We start from the raw sequence: 17,408 nt of genomic DNA, 5'->3' as shown, positions 1-17,408 counted from the left end.
TGTGTGTGTGTGTGTGTGTGAGAAATAGCGAGAGAGAGAGAGAGAGAGAGAAAAAAAAAAAAAAAAAAAAAAAGGGCTGTTTGTAAGGATTACATTATTACTTTGATATATTCTGAGTTTCACATTTTGGATCTGTCAGCCATTAAGAACGCGAGAAAGTCCGTTCTAAGTCCACGTGCACACCCTCCACTACGCACCTTGTTTGGTTTAGTGTAGCCTAAACGAGGCCCTCAAACAGGAGGAAACTGTTTTTAATGCCTTGAGGTTAAGTGCGGAAACGCACTCTATACCACTTCTGGGTGTTTGTGGCTGCAGTGCATATCAGCATCAGTTGTCTCAGTCACATCTGTGATTCACCACTTCTAAATCAGATTCTTTGTTAAGTTCGTAAAATAAGGGCTGCAATCATGTGTACCCACAATGCCCCATCTGTCAATATTGGGCTGCATCACATTGAATCATCACAGCTCTTTACACACCTCATGATTAGGATTATCCATCATTCATTGCATCCAACGTTTGCATGCTTTAATATATTGAAACAAATGAAAGCTTATATATTTCCCAGTTTTTTTGACAACAATAATATATGTATATGTATGTAAAACAAGTTAAAGAAGAGTAGCCTATAGCTGCCTTTTAAGTTGTACCTTTCCAAAACAGAGAACACATGAAGCATTTCCAAAAGTTTGCTTGCAAGTTTATATATTTAGAATAATTTCAATTTGTCATTTCTATATTAGTTTTATTATTCATTGTCTTTGAAATGCACATGGAGTCTTGTGTGTGACTGCTTAGATAATATAATGTATGTACTTTTTTATAATGGGCATGGATGTGGTTAATGTGAACATCAGGCAGAATTTTTACACTATCAAGTAAAACTTTTATTGTATTCAAGTCCATCATGTCATAGTTTTCACCTAAGGAGCTACCTGTAATCTCAAATTTAAACAGAAAATCTGTCATTCTGTGTAGATACAAGGAGAGTTTATTTAACATTTTTGTGTACAAACATAGGCTGCAAATGCCTTCCAAACATGTTTGCCCTCAGAATACAGTATTCATTTTTTACAGTTCTACAAGCAGAACATTGAATATTGAATAGGAACAAGAGTTCAAAAAATGGAGGAAGTTAAAAAGAGAAAGTGTGTTGTGGTTGGAAGTATCCTCCTCAGCTTTACATTGTGTCGAATAAAACCAAACTAAGATATTTCCAAAGGTTGACGATGTCTAATTTAAAGTCTGTTTGATGTCGTAGAAGTGGCAGCAGAGGTTCATTTGAAAGTCTTAACTATAGCATGGAAATGTGATAATTACCAGAGTCATGTACAATAAATGGAAATTTGTAACTTTCATATAGAGCAATATGTTCCATATCTTCACGCTATTCCACAGAACAATTAATTATTGTATTTACTTTATCATGTACAGAGGGACTGAGGTTATGGAGGGTACATGCAGTTACACTGACAATCAACAGACCAAAAACAATGCAGTTTTCAGAGCAATATAAAGACTCCTCTACCACATACTGACAGCTTGGCTTTTTAAAGAGACTAGAGGCGTACCGGCTCAACCCTTAACGATCATACGTCAGCGGACGCCACAATAAATAAAACGGAAACCAAATAATGTACTCTCTAGTATAATACATATCATACAACTCCATGGAAACGTAAGAGAAGATTGAGTTGCGTCAACTCACAGGATCTACCATTGAAATGGACAAGATCCTGCATCTGCTATTCAGTTATCTGAAGCAGATAGCTAAACAATCACAGTGGCCAGTCTGGTGTACACCACATCTTACTTACAGAGATGAGCTGATAATGCAGGAGGCGGGGGGGGTTCAAACCGGTGTTTGCGGTTGTACACAGTGGTTGTGATTCTGGGACAAAATAGTGACAAACGGTTGTATCTTTAACAGGATTTTTGATAAACAGACTGCAACATAAGACTTATATTATCCCAAAGAAAGCACACCATATAAAGACCATTTTTCTAACATTAATTTTGCTTTAGATAATATTGTATCATAAATAAATAGATCCAGTGGACCTTCTTATACCAAACAGGGACAAAGCATAAATAAATAAGAATAAAAGGCATTAAAGGAGTAGAAACTTTAAGAGCCAAAACAAGGACATGGTGGGCAAGAAATTCTGTCCTTTGTCCCATTAAGACTGACGCTAACACAGTTTGAATTCCAGTCACACAGTCAGATGAAGGGGGCAAGTAGAACGGGCATGTACAGTATGAGCTAAGACCATGCTTAAGGTTAAGGTCCTGTCTTAGTCTTTAAGAGATGAAAGGAGTGTGGCTGTCTTCAGCAAAGGCAACAGGAGACTTAACACTGTTTCAGAATATCGCGCTAAACAAAAAGTGTCGAGGCACGATAGGGTAGAAGAGTGTAGGCAATCGGGACTTATTATAAAAATGACGGACGAATGGTGGATTCATTTTCTGTCTCACATACTAACATATAGACTATATATACTAACAGAGAAACAATGCGTGCATGCTACAGTAGGGCAAACTTAGTGGAGGTACATAAAAGTGGAACTGACGGCATGAAGAGTTTCAGAATAAAATCTCAACATTGTTATTTATGGGGTTGATACAATAATGGTGTTTAAGTTCATATTGTCATGTGCATATGAGTGTTAACATTTAGAGAGCTGATATGTATCCAAAAGGAAAGCCTCCTCTTGCTTTTGAAAGTCTAAAGACAATTATGTTAAGAACTTAAAATGTGTTATGTGCCCTCACCTATGTTATCTTAAACATGGACACAGCCACACACAAGCCCTTATCAGATTCACTAAACTGGTCAGTTAGCTATAGTTTTATACTGAAGATATATATGGGAAACCAACCATGAAATTTACCCTTAAACGATAGGTTCATACAAATTTTAATTTGCCAGAAAAGGACATGCTGTAATAATGTAAACCAGATAATCACAAGTTAGTTACCAACATCCCAAAATCTATGATGACACATTTGTGAACAAGACAGCAATAACCATAGACCAACATTTTTTTTTAAATCCATAAAACATGCCTGCATGTTAAATCAAGGACACAGAAATTAAAATGAGAAATATGCAATTTTAGAATCAACAAATTATCTTAAGAAATTTCTTTTAAATTGGCCATTTAGTTGAACACCTTCAGGCTCAACGGGATGAAGAACAGTTAAAAGGACAACGAATTAGTAGGACATTTCGCCATATGCATGAGATAAATAAAAAAGATGTCAGAAGATGAGAAAAAACAATATTCCTTCATTAAAAACAACAGATATGCTCTTCAATGGACATAAATGTTGAGTGCTCAGGTCACTTGCATTGTAATACAGTAGTTCTAACATTGCAGGAGTGCACATCTGCAGCCACAGATTAAATGGTACAAAAAGAAACAATGTCATATGTGTGGGAGTGTGTGTGCTCTATTATGACATTGCATAATGTCTACACTAGACAGGCGACGGTCTCAGGATTTGAGACGTTTTTGCCGAGGAACACCCAGCAGTTAAAGAGCTTGTGCCTTTTTCCACAGCAGCATACAGTATGAAACTACAATGTGTGTGTTACCTTGATAATAATATCTAAATGAATAATCGATAGGCTGGACAGAACAGCTGAGTAGTTTCTATACGAACAAGGCTAAATCCTGCTTATTTACTGCAAGACTTGAAGTCAAGGCTAAGACCTACCACTTTCTTAATCAAACAGAAAAAAAAGTTGACTTAGAAAAACTAAATGATTTCTCCCTCCCAGGCCCCCAAAATAAATTACGATAATAGCAACAATGATTATACTGTTAAACAAAAAGAAAGAAAAAATACAACTTTAAGATTATGTACATGCTGTATCTGTAATTACAACTGTTTCCTTTTCTCCTAGATACAAACAAATGAAACAAAATTTGGCAAGATGTCCTATGTTACAATAAGGACATTTTGTCCGCAAAGATATGAACACAGACTTCACAATTCCTATGTTAGAAAATATATTGCTTCCTGGATATTTTCGAGGTGAAGACTTGAGACACAAACAACACAAATAGAAGAAATTTGCTTTTATGATCGCGAAAAAAACGCAGGCAGTCAGATTGCAGTGTATTACTAATCAACGGGTTCCTTTTGTGTCTCTTACAGTCCCTATTAGAGCTTTGTCTTTGACTCCAATGGGGTTTGTTTACGTTGTAAACACTTTAACGTAACAGGTGCTTCCTGACACAAAGAAGAAAAGCCAGTATCATGGCAGCTCTGGATTTCCCACAAACAGCACCAATGTCTCCTCTTGTCTTTCTCAGAAACAATGCGCTGAGTTTATGTAAGACACGGTTAGAATTTTCCTCAGCAGGACATGATGCAATGTTTGAGATGAATAAACATATTTGGGATTTTATTTATGGATTGATTTTGACAACTTCTTGATGTTGTTTATGAACCACAACGGTCTACACGCTGTAAAGGTTCAATGTTAAGACCAACAAAGAGCATGGTGAAGAAATTTAGATGGTAGACGTACCCACATCATCACTAAAGGTAGAAGAAATCATATTAAACATCAGGTAATGACAGATATAAACGGCAAGGACCTCGCGTCCTCTGAGCTTCAGAGGCTCAATGGCGCCCTCTTGTGTTTGAGGGGGGCAGGCATCGCCACATACGATCCTTTCCAGCTGAGAGCCTAACGGAATCTGGTCAGTCAATTCAAAAACATACTACTATAGGCTCACTTTGAGCCACGATCCGTATCTTTTTCACTCCTTCATGGTCAAATCGTCAGGTCGGCAGAGTCAATGTTAGCTCTATACTTCAGTGGAGAAGAGGATGCTCTGTCGTTTACTGTCTGGGGTGGGGATCGTCTCCAGCTGGAGGAAATACAGCAACACCTGGACCTGCAAGGAGACAGGAAAAGGAAGAGTTGTTCAACCGTGCAGCTAGCGGAGCATCTTTTGTTTTAGAAAAAAAAGCTTCACAAAATGTAAAGAAAAAAATGCCAGAAGAAGATCCGTGTGGCTTACCTGCGCCATGACTTCCAGCGACCAGCTGTCCCCCATACTGATGGGTTGGGTGGGGTTAGCGGGGATCTTGCTGTCCTTCTCGGAAGGCCTCAGCAAGGTCGGACCAAACACTGTTGCCAGGTTGTGGAGAGACATCTTGTTGACGCTTTCCTTCTCTGCCACCCTGAGGAGAAGAGGAGTCCATTAGTGGCGTAGAGAGATGACAAGAGCACATGCAGAGATGGGTCTGTGTGTTGAATATCAGAGATGCTAAGAGTTTTAATGCCTACAACAGTTACCTTACAAACCGTGAATCCGACATTGGACAGTTTTCACTATTTTCGAACATTTTATAGTCTATTCAACTATTAATCAATAAAAATAATCAACAGATTAATCGATAACAATGATAATAATTTTATTATTTTACTTAGCCTGTCCTAAATACTGCTAGCTATGTCCCTACCAACACATTTTTTAGTTTCCCCATAGTTTTGCCTTTAACAAAATATCAAATATAACAGTGAATGAGAAATAGTTTTCTTCTTATGACTCTACAACTTTCAATCTCCTGCTCAGAAGTTCACTTCTTGATAATTCTTGATAATCAACGCAGCTATGACTTTGCATTATACATTTTACACAATCATCCGATGTTTGAGCATCTTGTTATTCAAAATCACCATGGTAACCAAGAGATATTTTGCTGTCGCAGTTGAATGATATTCCACAGTAGTGACTGCTTATGCTTTAATAGTATAAAAGCCATTAAGGTGAATACTGCACACAACAGGATGCCATTTTGAGAATAGCATGTCATGTCACAGTGATATTAGGAGTCATTCTTCCATGCAAGTTTGAAATATTATATCAACATTTAGATAACAAAGGGACTAAAAAATGAAATGAAATATAAAATTATGTTCATACACTTGTTTGCAATTGGATGCACCTCCTGTATATTTATGGCTTGTTGTAGTGTATGTATCTGTTTTATTAGTTTTCTTTGGTGTATGTGGGCATTCCTGTCTACATTTTATACAAACATGTGTGTTTACTTACCTCTTCAGGTGATCCAAAAGGAAAAGGAATGTGACCAAGTTGGGTTCTGGCAGCGACAGCAGTAAGTTCAACATACAGCTCTCTTTGGCAACACTATCAGACAGGGCTGTACGGAAGCAAAGGAATTGAGTTTTTACATACCCTGCAAATGAAGGACTTTCTCTTGCTATGTTTGAGAATGTTGATAGCCCTGTGACTTACTGATGCCGCCTGCAAAATTGGGGTAGAGCTCATCAGTGAAGAGTGGTTCTGGCAGCTCTCTGAAGTACAGCTTCAAGGTCCCAGCAATGGCATTGACGTCCATCTCACTCATCATCACTGACACATCTTTATGATCTGCAGGAGAGACACAAGAACAACATGAAGACAGGAGGTCGAGCAATGACCAAGGAAGATGATAAGACGGGGAAACACCTCGGCACAAGCAGCAGTCGCTATGCGTCTTCTCTGACAATGCAAAATACCAGGGGCAATTCTAGTATCAGACCTTTAGGGGGGCTCAGCCCCTAATGAGAATGTGACACGGATATAGTGCATGCAAAAGTGTTAACCTCCTCCCCCCGCTAAAGCCGATAATCTCTGAGCTAGCTACTGAACAACGTCAGTTTACGCTTTTTGACACTATTAACACTATTAAGGAACTAAACCTGACACTTTATAAGTCCCAGTAACAACGACCAATTTGACACAATGTTCTAACATTCAGCAATTTTAGTTGTTTATGTTTCAATTTGGGTTCTAATCTGCACCATTAAATTACCAATTTCTTCACAACCGCACTCCTGCTCTCCCTCTGACAGATTAGATAGAGACTCAGCCGAAGGCATGAGTCTGGCACAACCACCTCCGATTGGCCAACACTACGTTTCTGTTAACCCTTTCCTTGACTGGGTTACAGGTGCATAGCATTGGCGACAGCAACACAGGATATTAAACCTGTTTCAAGCCCTTTGAACCTGTAATTGTTTGTCCTTTGTCACTAAGAGACAAGTTCGTAAACTCTCACTTGAAGCACTAAAACTGATTTAAAAAAAATTATAATTAAGGAGGGCTTGAGCCCCCCTAAAAAGGGTCTAAAATCGCCCATGCAAAATACACACTCCACACAAGATACTTTCACAATTAGCACACACAGAATGCAAGTTCAAAAGGAATTAGTTAAAAACTCTGGTTAAATCATTTCACATCAGAGTAAACGCCTCATGTTAACTCACAGTCAGACACACAGATTTACAATAATCACCTGAGCAACAGAAACAGAAAGATTAAAAAAAAGGGTTTCCTTCAGGTGATGGTCAATTAATCCTCTTAGCCTTCTTTCCTAGAAATGCATGGCAGTTGCAGTATTATAACCACAATAGGGGATGTAAAGACACAGTAAATATTGTACATATTCAATTCAATATACAATATAATATTTTAGTACTATAACTTTTTTTCAGTTTACCTGCCTTCTGTGAAGGTTTAGGGATCTTATAACAAGTCTACTAAATCTAATAGGAATATGAATAATAATTCCTTCATGAAATTCCAACACTATACACACCAAGGATGTTAACAGAAATATTGTCACATTGACATGTTTACAAGTGGCAAATAAAATGCATTTTGACTTTATTACATGAAACCTGCAGGATATACTCACTGGTGTCAAAGGCGGTCTTCAACGCCTGGATGTCAGTGGCCACTCCTGATACTCGGTAGATGCCCACCTCCTCCATACCCCTCCTTTCAATCTCCTCTAGGCACTGACGGACAATGTAGGGCACCTTGGAGCGCTCTCGTCTGTATGGAGACAAACATTAATGATCACCAACAAGCCATTTATAATAAGTAAAACTTACCGGCAGAAAATACTGAATAAACAACGAGGCACTAAATGTTTAGTTTATTGAAAAAAAAAGGAAAAGAACAAAGCTCAAAGCTGTGTTTTACATTGTTATGACTACTGGAAGGGCTCGTAGTTACCTCTGACTCTTTGCTTGTGTTTCTGTAGAAATATTGTATCTACAGCGCTAATTGATTTTTGCTGGTAAACCTAGTTGTTATCTCGAATCCTTATTTAAGCCACTCATTAGCAACAACAATAGCCAACAACACACAACACACTTAACGCACTGATGCTTCTACTACATGCTTCCTCCCCCTTTCCCTCCCAACTGTCTCCCTTTTCCTTCTTTGACCTCCTTTGACCCAAGAAATTAAGGCGACAAATATTTAAGTGTTATGTCTGCAAATGGGAAATAAATGTCAGGCTGCCTGGAAGGTAGAAAATCAATAGATTGAGGTTTTGTTTTGCTTTGGAATATGGTGAGCAATAATGCAACATATGCATGTTTTGTTTTTTTACTGTTTTTAGCAACATGGCATCATGACTTTGCGTAAACATACACACCACTTTCCTTAAGCCAAATGGCGTGTTATTGTACGCATTTTCAGCTATCCACTTGTATATCTACGCTGTATACAGCAGATGTAAACACACCCACCACGTGGCCTCGCCACGTTGTGTGTTATCGCGAGAACGTCACACGCCTGTTAAAAAAAATAAATAAATGGTTGGGTTTAGGAAAAGAACACAGGGAAAGGCTTTAGTAACAAAACAGTGACAAAAACACGGAAAATAACGACAAAAACACACTTAGGAAAACAATGAACGATTGGGTTTAGGAAAGAAACATTGGGTAAGGCTTAAAAAAAACAATAAAAAAAAACTGGCTGAAAAATCACCACACAAGTGACAAAAACACGGAAAATAACGACAAAAACACACTTAGGAAAACAATGAACGATTGGGTTTAGGAAAGAAACATTGGGTAAGGCTTAAAAAAAACAATTAAAAAAAAGTTCCCCCGTTCCTTTATACTACTCGCTAAGGCGGAAATTCACTCGCAATGTAGGTCAATGGCGGCCGATTTGCGTTGATATACACGCTAAAATGCGATTATGCGTCTTGATAACACGCCAAAACGGCATACAAATTGGCATGTCGCCAATTCATGAGATCAGTCTGGTTTTTAGAGGTAATTGGCAAATGTTACACGCATTAACATAAACTGTAAGAGACATGTGAAATTGAACCATCAGCCTAACATTATGGGATTTGAGGAAAAAAACAAAAAGATTAACATATGCATAAAAGAAGAGGAGGCCAAGAGTCGAGCCCTGAGGAACGTCATTGGAGAATACTAATGTGCCATTGATGCCTGACAGACCATTAGAAGCAAGGATAAATGGAGTTTAACAGTACAGTACTGTGTGTTAAAATGTCAACTCACTTGGTCACTGTGGAGATCTTGACTCCAAACACACCCATGGGTTTCCGTGAGGGCATCCTCTTCAGGCTGAACTCTCGGCTGGTGAACTTCATGGAGAGTTTAACCTCGATCTGACACAGGAAAAAAGGGCTTTAAGTTAAAACAGGTATGCGTGTTACAAGCCTGACATCCATCTCCAATGGCTTTCCATGATCTTGAGGAAATCCTGACATGCTGAAACCATATGTAGTCTTCACAGAGAAATCCACTGCTAAACCACATCCCTGAGATTGTATTCCTCATTGCTGCATGCTACTATAATATAGTCGATGTCCTCGGCGTTCCACTTCCGTGATTGTTCCGGTGCCGCAGGAAATTCCGCCAGATGCATGTGTTTTTGCCGATGTCCGTTTCCTTCCGCTTTCTTTGTGGCAGAATTTTAAACTCCGGTGGATTTATGAGGACTATGGTTAACTGCCCCTATCTGTCCAACCTGAGTTTTCTCACGCATGACTAAAACAACTTTTGAACGTACAGGTTCCACCAAAACAAGCTCCTTCCCGAGGCTATTTTGCAGCGGCTCCGTGCGGAGCTTAGCGCCGCCCATGACAATTGTGATTGGTTTAAAGAAATGCCAATAAACCAGACCGTGGAGGATGGTCTTGCAAAGCGAGACTAACTATAATATAAATGCGATGCTCTATTGGAGCTAATTAACAGTGACACCTAATATGAGTATTTTGAGAAAATTGATAATAATCAAATATGTCAACTTTTTAAACGTGAGGGGAGGAAATACAGGAAAGCAATACAAAAATAGAAGAGGTATAATTCATTTACTCACCCCATTCATGGGAATAACTGTTCTCTGCCAGTCTTTGCCTTGGAGAGTCGGAGGGTCAAGCTGGTAGAAGCAGCACAAAAGGACAACACATGTTAGCATATATTGGGTGATATTACATTTGAACTAAAGAGATATTTCACCACATCCCCCACAGTTGGTCCTTCAAGATTTGTAAGCTTTTTTTTATGAAACAATTTAAATGGTCAACGGTCATGCTAATTTACCTCCAATTTGCAGTGGTGGAAAATAACTACATAAAGTAGTACATTTACTCAAGTAATTTACTTAAATACAATTTACAATTTCTGCTATTTTCTACTTTTACCTCACTACATTTCAGAGGCAAATATTGCTCTTTTCACCCCGCTACATTAGTTTGACAGTTATACTCGTTGCTTTTCATATTAAAGCTATAGTGTGTAGTTTCGGTCTCCCCCATGAGGAATTCTAAGATGACAACCAATCGGTCGTTGCATCCACATGACACAAGCCTTCCCTGAATGTGCTTCACCCCCACCCCTCCCCCACACAGTTGCTAGTAGCGAAGGACACGGAGGATTAAAAAAACATGATGGACTCTTCAGAAGAGGTAATTATCTTCACTCGAGTTTCTGCGCGCGAAAGTCGCCGGACGCCACCAATTTCTAAACACAGCCATAATGACAAATACAGAGAGAATTGTGTGGAGCTGATAGTCTTAATTAGCTTCGTAGCAACTCATTTGGCAATGGCTTGAATGTAACGGACGTTCATTATTATAAAAAGTTACACACTTAAGCTTTAAGATTTACTTATTTACTTTGATACTTTAAGAAGCAGATACTACTTTTGTAGTAAATGATGTGAATACTTCTCTCACCACTGCCCATTTGTTGTCTGTTAGCTCTTCAGGATATTTAAAACATTTTTGAAATTAAGGAAGGTTATAGGCCATGGACAAAGGAACGGTCTCACTATTTTCTCATGAACCACTGTAGCTACATGGATTTCTTTGTGTTTATTTGTTTTGTTAAGATTATGTTATCTTTACATTTTGTTGTCATACTAAGTTATAATTGCATCAACAGTACAAAAATCTTTCCTCTATCGTAGTGGAATGTTTTCAAAGGTGTTTTTTTTTTGTTATGTTACATCCCTTTACTGTATTTTTCTAAATATGACAATCTAATTTGTTTAAAGAGCCTACATTTACACCCAGAAGTGCAAAACCACACTCAGATCTAAAGAGACATGCCATATCGGGCAATAAAATCACACACATCTTGACACAATGAAACAAACACACACAGTTTACTGTACGTTGTGTGTTTACCTAGGCTGAGCCCCATCTGGTTGCGTGCAAAGCTGGATCATGTTTCTCATAACTGAATCTTTCGCTGCTGAGAGTGCTCTTTGATTTGAGCCAGTTATCTACAAATAATTACATTCCACTAAAAACAGCAAAGCTCATTTTGCTTCCTGATACAAATGTTTTAAAAGCTAAAGTTTTTGGCCAACCAATAGGTTTTTACCTTCCACTTCATTTCCAATAAATCATAGATCTGTAAAACTTCACTGATTTAAATGCTAACATGAAGCCAAAAGTCTGAGCTGGGACAGTTTAGAAACGCTGTGTAAAAAGATGAAAGAAGACGACCATTTTTACAACACATTCAGATGCAGACAGGTTATATACAGTACATGTATACAATATGTTGATTATGCCTATAATTTATACAGTACACAATGTGAAAATATATATATAGATAATGTGATTTAAGATGAATGTGCATGTTTAGGAAAAAGATCAAGACTGACATAAAAAATTATTGTATTTTCTGTATTTTCATGTAGTAAAAAACTGAAAATGTGCGTTTTTTCTTCGAAAACGTTCCACAAAGTGAAGGGAACTAGAGTCACAGATGAAGACGCGCGTACGAAAAGCACACAAAACAGATGACAAATACATAATTGCATTATATTAGCATGTGTTAGAAACACATTTAGGCAGGTAAATGGTAATTTACACCTGGACAGTATGTTCGGCTACGCCACTCTGACAAGTTTATTTTATTCTAAATAAATCTGTGGGATTTATCCCAGCCACTCTGGCTGCTACTCTGAAGACAGAAGTGGCAATTTCTTACCCTGGATTTATGTCCTTCGAGCAACTTTCTCACCACTGTGGCTGGTTTATTTGAATGACATCACCTATTAGGAAGTGATCATGTCACGGGTTTACCAAAGGAACCACTAGATGGAGTACGTGACTGTAATTCACAGTTTGGCAGACAAGGAGACTTGTCCTATTGTGGATGGCTACTGCAATTTGAACAAAGTGTTCAGGATACAGGCTGCTTAAAATTAACACTGCTCACATGAATTCCGTGTGTGTATGACACAACATGAAGCTAATGTTACACCATGTGTTCTATGATTGGTTAATTTAAATATCACTCATATAAAAAGGGATCATTAATATTTTCTCTAAAAGTTTGGTATTTAGTGTTTTCATTTCTTTAGCTTGAGTTTGTTTACGAAATACAGAATAAGACATTACACATGAGTGAGACACACAAAACAAGGTTCTGCAGTGTATAATCTGACACACACACACACACACACACACACACACAAACACACACACACACACACACACACACACACCTGCCTTGCTGTGGGTGGAGGAGTAAGAGAAGGAGGTTTTTGTAGGTTGTGAATAAAAGAAGAGATTCATGTTTCTGACTAAATCTTTCCATCTGTCTGTATCTTTCTCTCTCTCTGCTCACCTGCTATCTAGATCTGCTATCAACCTGCAATCTGCCAGTCTCACGGCCAGGCTGCTGAGGACAGTGTCTGTGTTGTTTTTTTCCCCCGGGGTATTATCAGGATTTTGGCCCTTTCTTTTTAACAATCAATCAATGGCATGAAAATAAAAGCTTTACATCATTCTATCAAAAATGCTGCACATCATCATCCTGACATGCACTGAACAGCAAATTATAACCATTATAACAATATAACCGACCCCCACCCATCCATTACATATTAGGGTAATTCATCTAATCAGCCAATTTATACATCATGCTGAGTTTAAGTCATTCACTGAGCAATAATATGGATTTCGCTGTGCTTTGTGGTAGCGGGGTGACATAACTGCCTATCAGTAATGAGTCATGTTGGGTCTGTTGGGGGGTGATGTAATGTCATACCGGGATCTGTCCTTTCCCCATGATGCGGTCTGTGCTCTCTCCATCCTCTTTGTTCTGCTTGGTCTTGTTGTAACACTTCTCGTAGCAGAGCAGCCTCAGGGTCTGAGAGCCCTCCAGCTCAATCTCAAACTCCTGAGGGGAAGAAAAAACAAAAGTACTGTAGTTGTAGGGAGATTTGCAAAATGTCCAAGATGTCCATGAGTACAATGACACCAATAAAGACGAGAATAACAATAATGGCAATATACCTCCAGAAACCCTACAACCTCTGCATCCACCCTACATACACAGCTGACCAACATTCTGACTCTGTAATTGTGTACGGGAGCACTCTGCATATGTTTTGCACATCGTTCTGAGACCCACACTATGTAGGTTCACTTAGCATTTGGACAGATGTGAGTCATCACCAGCAGCTCCTCGTTAGCTGATATTATTTCCACTCTGCTGAGCAAAATCCTCAAAGAGTCTTTGGGTCCACGATGGAAAACTGATTCCACAGACTGTGTCTTAATGTTCTTCTTCCTCTGTAGTGCTAACCTCTAACATCCAGCTGTGCCATTTACATGAGTTCACGTTTGTTTGCTTGTTTGTTTGTTTGTTTGTTTGTGTTTGTGTGTGTGTGTGTGTGTGTGTCTGCTTGCACGCATATATGGTATGCATAAAGTGTGTTTGTTTTTGCTATACGTCTGCAGGGGCTTACTCAAAGATGGACAGCTAAATGATTACAGGACCAGATGTCAGATACATGACAGGCAGTACAAACTGTTCTAATTAGGAAATGTGTTCATGTATGTCTTTGTTAGTTGAAAAGAAACAAGCATCCTGATATGGTTTTCCAATAAAGGAAATGTAACATCTTACAAATCTGTGCATGTAGCAATTCCATTTTTAACTTCCAAGGGCCTTCAGGTTGCAACACAGTCATGATTAAGTAATTACCCCGTAAAAATGTCAAGTATTTTAGAATTGACACCTCAATTATCTATTTACAGACTCTGCAGGGACATTTTATTCCAACTGGAATATCTACAGTTGCATGCTGTATTGTGACAGTGTCTTACCTCGTTCCATTTGGGTTCAGTAGTGTATCGATACACTCTCGTCTTGGCTTTATTTGAAAAGAAGCCAAAGGAATCCACCTCCAATGTGCAGTAGAGATCTGATAGAGAGGAGAGGATTGAAAATATATGACATTTATAATGGCTACTGAAGTGAAATTAGGAATGAATTACGTTCAATTTGTCAAAATGTGTTTCATGCAGGTGTTATGCAACTCAGTAAATATACCAAACGAAAATCATAAATAAGTTCATTCTTATGAATTAAACAGACATTTAAGTAGTGAAACTTAAAAAATCACCTAAAATAAAAGTAAAGTCTGAAGGAAACACATACTTCCAAAAGTTTCCCACTGCTCTGTGATCACATTAAAGCTGAGCTTGCTCAGTAACTCATTTTGTCTGATTATCTATATTTTCTGTTGTGTGCATGAAGGCTAAAGGTGAGTGACTCACTCAAGCTCTGTTTGAGGCCGGAGGCAGAGTGGACAATTACATTCAGGAACCCGTGGAGACCGGGGGATTCATCCTCTGGAAAAACAGTCAGTGAGCAGAGAAAAAGAAAAAAGACGGCGAAGGGGATTAGAAAAGCATGCAGATCTCTGTTTGTTTTGGAGCAGAAACGGACATGGAAGGAAGGGATAAAACAGCCTTGTACAGTATAAAACACGAGGCTTAAAGTTCTGTGTACTTTTTATTCCCATCTGAATTACAACTATTTAAACTAAATCATATTTTTTTCCAGGGCAATTCCTCTAGCATTTCATGGTTAATAACAGAGCTGCCACACAAAGACAAAAATATGAAATCAAGCAAGTGTAACCACACACCTATACATAGAGCCACAAACAGCTTATAATTTCACTGTGGAAATATCTACTAAATCCGTCACATGATGAGGGCAACTTTATTTTAGTAAACATTTGAGTGTTAAAAACAACTTTTAAATGTAAAAAACGAGTACCTTACCTTCTTTGTTAATGCTAAGTGGAATGTGGTGGACAGTCTGCAGTTTGACACAGGAGTTGGTCAACATTTGCAGCTCCATGGAAGTCAAGGAGGAAGTTTTCAAACCTTTGGGGAAGACAATAAATGGAGACCGTAAATGATAATATATATTGGTTTCTCTTTCTCCATCATGTTTCTGTGCCTAGAATGCTCTTCACAAATGAAAAAAAAAAATCTTGATTTGTAGACATTTCTGGAACACTTACATTTCTTCTGCTGTTCCTTCATCAACTCCCTCCACTCTGCGCGTTCATAGTCCGACGAAATCAGGAAACTATAACTCTGAAAACAAAAACAACACAAAACTTCATCACTGATAGATCTAGTGAGAGGCAGACTGAACAATTAAAAGGACATGTGTCATCTGTGCTAATACTGTTTTATTTTTTTTAAACATTCTTTTAATTTTTTTGTGTGCCTATTCTTCATGTACTGTACTTGTGCTTAGCAAGTTTTACCTACTGACCACTGTTGGACTACTGGTATGTGATGTGTGTGGTATATTTTGTTGTGTTGCTGGGTATGTGAACTTTACGCTCACTGATGTTCAGCATAAATGAAGTTCTAGCGGACAAATAAGTTCATTGAATTGAATATTGAAATGTAAACTCTGCAATTATGAATTCTTGTCCAGATCATCTTTAACACATAGAAGCTATCATACAGCAATTCTTCCACACTGATACAAGAGATTCTAAGTATGAGACAGATCAAGTAGAATCAATTTTGAGCAGTAGGAGGAGAGTGAAGTTGGTGAGTGCCATCACCTTGCCGTTCTTGTTGTAGACTCTGATGGGCATGCTCGGAGATGTTAACAGGAGCAGAGACTCCTGTTCAGACAGCTTCTTCCTGAGACGGTCGATGACTTTTGAACCCTTGTTGGCTCTCTGAAATCACAGAGGTGAAAACTTTTGACTGTGTGTTTATGTTTGTGTGGCGAAACCTTACCTTTTCTCACCTTACATTGGAAGAAATGTTGTATCCAATAAGTTGTATGAAACACTTTCAAAATCCCAAACTTGCACTGTTGTCAATCTAAAAACCTGACTTTTTTTTTTTCATAGTTCCTGAACAGATTTGGTGAAACAGTGTATCAACGCTACCTTCTCTCTCTGAATCTCGCTGCGGAGGTGTGAGATCTTGACCTTCATGGCATCGAGCTCTTCATCGGGGACCTGGGGGATGCTAAGTGGCTCCGTCTCCTCGGGGCCCTGGAAGGTCAGCTCAGTCAGGGGGATGTACCACTTACTGTCATACTGTTGGTTTTTACTGCAGTGGGAGAGAAACAAAGAGATGGAGAAGAAGGGATGTGAAGGAAGTATGAAAGGAGGAGTGGATTGATAAAGACAGATCAAAGATGTGGGATGAATGGGGGGGGGGGGAAGAAGGGGGAAAAAAATAGAAAGTAAAATTTGAAAATTGTACAACAATTAAGAAGCATTTGGATTTTTCTATTGATTCTATTGAGGTAGATAACATGATATAAGACCAGCACAATGAGTTGTCTATTGTGTGAATTTTAACTTGAAAACTGGAATGAGTGTTGGATAGTAAGATGTCAGTGTGTTTACTTTTCCAAACATTTTTAGAAATCTTGTGTAACTTCGGGTCTCAGAAATCTCATTAATAGTGTGATTTTAACCAAAGACAGAAATGTTCATTTGAGCAAAATTAATTTCAAACTATAATGACATCAAATTTGAGATATTTGACCATCTTCTGCACGGCTGCAATGTTGGAAATCTATGTATTTTGGTGTATTTCCACGGGCGGTCACTTTCACTGGTTACTGGTGAGGAGGAAAAGGTAAAAACAAAAAAACAGTCAGGTTTCTTACCCTCCGATCTGTTTCTTCAGTTTGGCGCCAGAGCAGCAGATCAGTGAAAAGGAAGACATGCCGCAGCTTCCTGGCTCCCTCCACCAACTCCACCATGAAACTGTCCCTCAGAAGCTGACGGCTCTATGGC

At 38.5% G+C, this 17,408-nt stretch overlaps 1 protein-coding gene across 1 annotated transcript in view; it reads right to left on the bottom strand.

Moving 5' to 3' along the window:
- Nucleotides 1-968: 968 nt before the first annotated feature.
- Nucleotides 969-17,408, bottom strand: part of bcr (BCR activator of RhoGEF and GTPase) — a 108,050-nt gene continuing 91,610 nt past the window's right edge. Inside the window, exons 15-23 of the mRNA XM_039778761.1 lie at nt 14,437-14,534; nt 13,373-13,504; nt 10,182-10,241; nt 9,359-9,468; nt 7,726-7,865; nt 6,282-6,416; nt 6,081-6,186; nt 5,040-5,202; nt 969-4,913 (exon numbers count right to left, since the gene is read on the bottom strand). Of these exons, the coding sequence (XP_039634695.1) occupies nt 4,824-4,913; nt 5,040-5,202; nt 6,081-6,186; nt 6,282-6,416; nt 7,726-7,865; nt 9,359-9,468; nt 10,182-10,241; nt 13,373-13,504; nt 14,437-14,534 (1,034 nt within the window). The 3' untranslated portion in view covers nt 969-4,823. The remainder of the gene's footprint in view (nt 4,914-5,039; nt 5,203-6,080; nt 6,187-6,281; nt 6,417-7,725; nt 7,866-9,358; nt 9,469-10,181; nt 10,242-13,372; nt 13,505-14,436; nt 14,535-17,408) is intronic.

This window comes from Perca fluviatilis, chromosome 17 (assembly GCF_010015445.1).
Source record: "Perca fluviatilis chromosome 17, GENO_Pfluv_1.0, whole genome shotgun sequence".
Lineage (NCBI taxonomy): Eukaryota > Metazoa > Chordata > Actinopteri > Perciformes > Percidae > Perca > Perca fluviatilis.
The sequence above is the reverse complement of the archived record's forward strand: the minus strand, read 5'-3'. Positions and strand labels throughout refer to the sequence as shown.